The 8,287-nt window shown below is 34.7% G+C and overlaps 1 protein-coding gene across 1 annotated transcript; it reads left to right on the forward strand.

Annotated features, from left to right (window-relative positions):
* The first annotated feature begins 633 nt into the window (after nt 1-633).
* Nucleotides 634-7,953, forward strand: LOC128015214 (suppressor APC domain-containing protein 1-like). Its single transcript, XM_052598876.1, has 5 exons — nt 634-841; nt 5,792-5,892; nt 6,400-6,546; nt 6,611-6,719; nt 6,842-7,953. Exons 1-5 carry the CDS (start codon nt 832-834, stop codon nt 6,895-6,897), a joined length of 423 nt encoding a protein of 140 aa, XP_052454836.1. The 5' UTR covers nt 634-831; the 3' UTR covers nt 6,898-7,953.
* The last annotated feature ends 334 nt before the right edge of the window (nt 7,954-8,287 follow it).

Here is an 8,287-nt window from a genome sequence, read left to right on the forward strand (position 1 = left end):
TGAGATAAAACCACTTTCTCCAATATTTACGAAATACAGGGCAGCTTTGAAATTGGCAGATAATATGTGAAATCCAAAGGGTCCAGAGCAGACTTATTGAGAAGGGGCTGAATGACAGTTTGCTTTAGACATGATGGGAAAAGACCTGTAGAAAGGCTGCAGTTCACAATAGATGTAATACTTTGGTCCAATAAAATCAGCTGTCGCACCAAGCAAACCTAAAGGCAAAACATTCCAACTGGTAGCTGAGCGTTTCAAATGAGCAATAATATGACTAATATCGATAGATGAAACCAGATAAAATTTGTCAAAGGTGTTGACACTTGTTGAGTTTTCTGCTACCTTTCCATCAAAAACACGAATCCTGGACCTAATGTTTTTTTTATTTTATTTTTTCAGAGAAACTTCTCACAACACTCTGTAGATGGAGATATCGTAACAGCATTTGGATTAATAAACCTATTCACAGTTTGAAAAAAAAACTTTTGGTGAGTTTGAATGCTGTGATATCATATTTGAAAAATAGGCTGCTTTAACATTCTTAACAGCTTTCTGATTAGAGACTTGACTTTTTCTTTCTGCTGAAGAAAAAAAAATTAATACAGGTTTGGAACGACCTGAGGCTGAGTAAATTATAACATGTTTTTGAAGACTATCAGAGGTTTGTTTTTAAAAAAATGTTTTACTTTTTGATAATTAAGATTATCATTATTAAGATCAATGTTAAAGTGAACACTTCCCATTATGAGCAAAAGTGAGTGGAGGAGGCACACGGATCGCTTCAGAAGAACCAAAGTCAGCAGGCCAAGAAGGGGCAGGAGCTAAGGAGCTATGGAGCAAGGTGGCTGAGCTGTCTCTGAGAGACAGTTTGAGCTATTTTTTAAAACTACACTCAAAAAAATGGTTTTGTGGCACTGTTCGTTTTACACATATATGTTTTGTTAAAACAACACAAATATATTTAGTTACAATTGTATTGTGTTTAATCAACTTAAAATGTTTAATTTTAAATTTTACTTAATTATCAATCGTTAAAGTAACGTAAAGGGTTTAATTTCGTGATTCAAAAAAAACCGGAAGTGACGATTTCCAACGCATTTGATGACGGTGTGGAGGGGAGCAAGAGGTATCAGTCAGGTAAGAAAATCTAAAGTTTTTATTGTGTTAAGTCAAAGTCTTTAATTTCTCTTAGAGTTTCTGTTTTGAGGTGCTTTTGTTTTGCAGTCTAGTATTGTGTAATCGGTTTATTGCACCGTTAATAGATGATTTTGAAGCGTTGGGAGATGTGAAAGCGCACGACTCTCTGTAATGTATTTACTTTAGTATATATATATATATATATATATATATATACACTAGGGCTGAAACAATTACTCGACATTATCGACAACGTCGACGATAAAAATAAAATTGTCAGCAAATGTTTTTGAGTAACGTTAGTGGTTTGATCTCGTATCTGCCTGATTTGAAAGCCTGCATTAATGCAGTTTGACCAGTGTGGCGCTGTAGCGCAAGATTGTAATACACTCTCCTGATTCAATTAAAAAGAAGAAGATAGCACTTCAGTTTGAGGCAAATCGACCCGATCCGAACCTTGGATGAATATGTAAATATATACTGCACGCCTTCCTCTCAATAACTGCATAAACACAACAAAAAACTGACCGCGATGTAAAAGCAGCTCTTAAGAACACAGAGATATGGATGTTTGCACGAACTCTGAGGTTCTCCAGGCACTCCAGTAAAGAAAAGTCCAGTCACGTTTATTTATATAACAGTCCTTTATGCAATCGATAGCTTTTCAATATTAAACATGAAAATACAGAGTAAGTGTCGCTAGAATTATAACTTGATTTCCTTTTATAAAGCAGCTCTCCGGTATGGAGCTAGCTAATAATAAAATCATTTTATAAGTGGGGGAAATATTTCATTAAAGTCTTAGTTCTGCGCTAGATCAAACCAAACTGTTTTGATTATCATAACCCAATAAGGTATTTTAAGAGAGATTGTATTTATTAATAAAATGTTTATCCAAAAATAAAACGTCCTATCACTTACCTTTACTTTATATTATACATATGGCTTACAATAAGAGATGTTAAGAGACAGAATGATTTGTCATTCAGCTACTTCCTCATATAACTAATCAAATGGCGAATAGGAGTTTCTCTCTTATCTCATTTTGTGTGCCAAATATATTTGTATAAATTAATTGTATTAGTAATACATAATGACTTTAAAAAGTGGAAGTAATTACCTTTATTTGTTATAATATGTATATTTTAACTAATTTAAAAAGATAAATAATCAATAAATGTCCAACCATGAGATGTTGACCGAGTTTTGAGAGCCCTGGCTCAGCACAGTGGGAGTATTTGAAGCTTTGTTTATGAACATGGCGGTGTGGTCATACAATGACTTTAAATCGGACACTACTCTGAGCTGTTCACATTATACATATGCTCCAGATATGTAATCAGGTCCTCCTTTAGGAATGGTAAACATGAACCTATTCATCACTCACACAAATAAATCACTTAATATTTTGATCATTGAATTGGTTTTTGCTGTTCAATTTTTATTTATTTTTTTTGTAACACATTGCACTTCATGTGTACAGGTTTGTGCAGAATTTGAGACATCCAGAATTACCATAGGCCCATTAGAATCAACAATCTTTGCCAAACTTGATTCGGACTGCAAAATTTACGAAGATGTTTTCATACTGAAGAAGAGACCTTGGACAAATACTGAAACCCTCTTGGTGCCCACTACACAGGTAAGAACAACTGCACTCAACACAACCTTGTATTAAAACATTATTCTCTCACTGGTTACTGGAAATTGACAAAAAAAGACAGATAAGATAAGGTTTATTAATACAATAAATACAAAATATGTGGTATATCTATAAACTGATAGATTTATTTTGATGCAAGGCAGGGGTGTCCAGACCTGCTCTAGGAAAGCCAGTGTTCTGTGGGGTTCAGCTCTAACACACCTGCCTGGAACTTCAGGTAAGACTTTTTTGTTTTAAAATTCCCAAGAACCTTGATTAGCTGGTTCAGGTGTGTTTAAATGGCTAGATCACCCAAAAATAAACATGTCATTATTCACCCTCATGTCGTTTCAAACCCGTAAGACCATCATTCATCTTCAGAGCACAAATTATGATATTTTTTAAGGATGCCCCGATCATGATTTTTCATGGCCGATACCGATTTCTTTTACAAGCAAACTGGACGATTTTTTTTTTTTATCTTTAAGCAACAAACAAGAAGGAAGGACAGTCCACAGTCTACAGTCCAAAATTGAGGGAAAGCTCAATAAAGCCCCTTTCACACTGCGATTCCGGCAAATACAGATCCCGTAACGACACGTGACATCAGGGCGTGACGTGTAATGTACGAGTCGAAAACATTAGGCATGTAATACTTTCACTGAATCTGGCGAACGATCTCGGTGTCACCGTGGAAAGTGAGGAACTAACTGATCTCTGCTTCATACAGTTTGCACTTTTTTTTTTTTCAGTGAACGTTGATCTTCCTTCAAAACAGCCAGTAAAAGAGTCACACGATAATGTCATCACTACGACACGGCATTAGATCTGGCTTTTGTTCACACAGCGCTTGTCCCGGGATTGAACCCAGCAATGTTACTACGTCCCCGACCCGAGTTCAATGCTGGAATCAATCCCGGGATGTGTTTGCTTTCACACAGAAGTAATGTAGTCGGAGCACGCGGGCGCACTTCCGGAAAAATCGGCTGAAAAAAATTCCAAAGACCGGCCGATTACCAATTGCGTATTTAAAGCAAAAACCGTCTGGTTTCCAATTTATGGCCGGTCAATTGGTGCATCCCTAATATTTTTATGAAAATGCGAGAGATTTCTGAACCTCCATAAAGGCTGCAATGCAACTGAAATGTTCCCAGAGTCATAGTAAGGACATCAGTAAAACAGTCCATGTGGCATCAATGCTTCAACCACACTTTTACAAAGGTACAAGAATACATTTTGTGCAAAGAAAACAAAAATAGCGACTTTAATCAACAATTCTTCTCCAAATCACATATTCTGCCATTATGGACAGTAACAAGAGGCATGAACATTGCTTTCCTCTGCGTGTAATCAAGGCTCAGTGCAGGCGTGTTGTAGGTCAGCAGCACCATGTGCATGAATTATTTACGTGCTGTTGATAATGGTGGAAGATGCGATTTGGAGAAGAATTGTTGAATAAAGTCGCTGTTTTAATTTTGTTTGCACAAAAAAGTATTTTTGTTTACTTTGTAAAATTATGGTTGAACCACTGGTGTCACATGGACTGTTTTACTGATGTCCTTACTATGTTTCTGGGTCTGGGAACATTCCAGTTCTGTTGTTAACCATACAGGGTCCAGATGTGTAACATTTTCCACTGTAATGTTTGTTAGAATCCCATCTTGACTGCTTGCCTGGATTTCCCATAAGAAGATGAATGACTGACTTTTTTTCATGTAATTTTAGAAAAAAAAAACAAAGGCTAAATTTTGTTGTTTTCATCTTCAGACTAATGAAATTGAAGTATCCAAATGAAGACCCTAGCAGTATGGAGTATATGGTGAGTTCAAGGTTAATAAATTATTTGTTAAAGTTAATACACAATAATTTGAGTTCTCCATGCTTTTAAATACTTCTAGGATACAGACGTTGCCAGCAGTCAGGAGGTGATCCAGAAGACTCGTGGGAATCTATTTGAAGCTGCATCATTGAAGACAGTCCAGCAGAAGTTGGAGTTTTAAAGGATAAAGTTCTTCAGGACCTATAGTAGTTTACAGTCTGTAAAACCATGTTACTGGGACTGATTTATGGACTGAACTTGAGCAACCCTCCTGAACTCAGGTACACATTTGGAATACTGAAGAAGTTATTTCTGGAGCCACTTCCTGTTCCTGGAATAAGGTTTGATTGGTTGCCCATGAATGCCAAATAGAATTGTATTTGCTATTTTGTGTAATTTTGTAATGTGGTTTAAACTGTATTTTACTGTGTGTAATTATTTATTGCTTGTTTAACAAATACACTTTGATCATTTGTGACATCTTGTCTTTTGTCTCATTACAAGACAAAACATACAAAAAATGCTTTGTTGAAGGGAGTAACTTCAAAAAGAAAATATTGTTAAAGTAACTAGAACTAATTGTGTGGAACCACTGTCCATAATTGAAATGAGTAATTTGAAACAAACCTCCTTATGTTGATAGAGTGAAATAAATTTGGCTAGATTGTAATAAACCAAAACATGTTGAGTTAACTTAACCAGTTTAAGTTGAAGCAAAGTCAATAAATTGAGTTGGTTGAACATTACTATTTCACATAGATTCTACCTCATTCAGTTGTGTTGTCACAACACAAGGAGTTTGCATAGATTCAAAAAATTCCATTAATGTTATCAAAACACAATTTGGTTGTGTGGAACCACTGTCCATAATTGACTTAAGTAAGTTTAAAGAGTCATTTTTTTGAGTGTACATTTTGTATCGACATTTGAATGTTTAAGATGTTGTTGTTGTGTGATGCAACTTGAAAAGTGTTTCATGTTAAAGCAGTTTTATGTGTTATTGTTAAATGCCAGTTTGCATTAGTTCAATGTGGAAAGTAATTTTAATACTTTTTTATTTTTTACATTTGTGAAGAGTTTTGTCATTCTTTATTAGTAGTTGTGCAAACTGTACACTCTGACCTGCCTCTTTCACAAGGGTGTGGTTTCAGCAAAACATCCGCCTCTGTTATTCTATTCCCTATTTGTCCCAGCTTTGCTTTCCTTCGCAACTCCAATGGCATCTTACACAGTGGTCATTGTCCCTCTCAGGAACAGTCCTAACAGTCTGGATGCATTGCAGTTCTTCCTTTGGGTTAGTTTGTTTTGTCTTGTATGTTTGCTTATTTGCAATGGCTTTTTTTGTTGTTGTTGCTATGTATTATTTTAAATGAAGTGATTCAAATATACTGTAACTGAAGTAACTTTAGTATTATTAAATGAACTAAACACATTCATAGTGTTTAGAAAAGGTGACTTGCATGCATTCAGTCATGTAATGTATGTACTGCAGTTTTTTATGGTATATTAAGTTGGTAATCTGTCACTTTAAAACTGTAAATTTGAATCATTATTTTAAACCAACAATTCTCATATGCATAGATGTCAACTATCACAGTTCACCATGACATTCCTGCCCAGCTCTGAGGGGAATATTCAGAGTTCACAGCTAACACACATTGTGATCTATTTTTATTTGGTTTACTCTGCACAAAGCAATTGTGAAATTTTTTTGAAGCAACTTTGGAAAAAAAAAATAACAATGTCGAACTAATATTGTTGAAATTGTTTTTTTTTTTATTACATTTTAAAATGTTTGCAGGTGAAGAAGATGAAGGACTTGGAGAGGGAAAAGGACCTTTTGTGGATTGGATTGCAGGCTTTAGAGCAGGTGCGAGAGAAATTATGCTACAACCCAGAAGACCACATGGAAGTGCAAGACCAATTCAAGAAAGGAGAGATGAGAAAAGTGAGTTTTTTTTGTATCAACATGTTTATACTTTTTTGTGTTTAATATATTTTCTATTCATCAGGTGTTTCCAGACACCTCCACCCTACTGTTGGCTCAGATCCACAGAGTGAACAGGACCTTGAGGAATCTACTGTGTGACTCCAGGAATCCCACTGATCCTGCAATAGAAGGTCGTTCTTTTAAAAATGTGCACAAAATTCATGTAAAAGCATTTAGTTCTCTCTTCATTGTCATTTTATGTGCCAGAACTATTCAGTTCAATGTACTCAAAGCAGTTTATTTATTTTTTTAGGTACTGAAGGACATCAGCCCTCTCCTACCGATTCAGAAGAAAGTGCTAGTTTTTAATCAGCTATTTGTTTTGAATTTCTATACTGTATTTTCCTGTATTTTGTGCTTGCTGAATGTATTCTGAGTGGATTGAAATGATCATTTTAAGTGCAATATATGAAAATTGCTCACTTGATTGGATTTCCAAAACATGGCATACAACTCGCACACTGCTTTGTATGTTTTATTCAAGAATTCGGTGAAGTCGACTTGGCGAAACTTTCCATTTCCATTGTCCTTCCAGGAATGAATATACTAAAGGTTTATTAACTGCGTTCTGCCATTTAGTTTCTGATACTATTTTTGCAATGGTAACTTTATACATGCAAAGAAATGAGATCATGTGAGCATTTTTTTCTTTTTGTCAATATACTGCATTTATATTTGACTATTTTTGTATTTATTAATGCATATTTAAATCGGCAGGTTTTTTTTCTGCATGTGAAATTGATGAGCACAAAAAAAAGTAATGTAAAAGAGATTAAATTTGAAAGCTCATTCATTCAGCAGTTCTTAAATATCGAGTTAATGAGTTATCCAAGTCAACAGCGATTATCATGGAAAGAAACACAACACTGAGTGCATAACAGTGGCCATTCCTCCACATCTTAGCCTTTTTTGACATGTCACCTGTCATCGTGGTCCCAGAATTTCCTCTCATGGCCACCCAAGAGGTTAATATGAAAGCTGTTCCTGCCACAGCCAGCCTAGAGATTCCTGTCTCAGCCTCTCCATTCCTCAGCTTATCATCTGCCAGACTGACATCAGTGGCCTTTTACAAGCCTTAGCATCTTCCAAAGCTAGCCTTGGTAGTCTGGTGCCTTGGTTTGAGGCAGTATCATTACAGCATACTTTAACAATATAGTAATTGTGCAGTTGGTTCAGTAGTTTATATAAATATATTTCAATAGTTTAAATAATCAAAACTTTAAAAAATATTCTGCCATACACTTTAAAGCATAGTTTATTTAAATTATATAACTACAGCATACAGTATTTATTTATATAACAATATGGCATACAGTAGTTCACAGCATAGTTTAACATTGTACAATTGAAAATAATATCACTCAGAAATATGGCTTGATTAATGTTTTTATTTATTTTATATATTGTGTTTAATGTGCTGAATAAAATGTAAAATTGTTGAGTGAGAGGTTGTCACCGTTCATATAATGCTTTTTATTTAATTTAGCAATTTCATAGTTAATTATATATATATATATATATATATATATATATGTGTGTGTGTGTGTGTGTGTGCTGTATATATATATATATATATATATATATATATATATATATATATATATATATATATTATATAAATGTTTTTTGTGTAGTCTTCTTAAGTGGCTTGGCCACCCAGTGGAACGTAAGAGACTCCAAAATACTCAATAGTAAATGT

This window comes from Carassius gibelio, chromosome A6 (assembly GCF_023724105.1).
Source record: "Carassius gibelio isolate Cgi1373 ecotype wild population from Czech Republic chromosome A6, carGib1.2-hapl.c, whole genome shotgun sequence".
NCBI lineage: Eukaryota > Metazoa > Chordata > Actinopteri > Cypriniformes > Cyprinidae > Carassius > Carassius gibelio.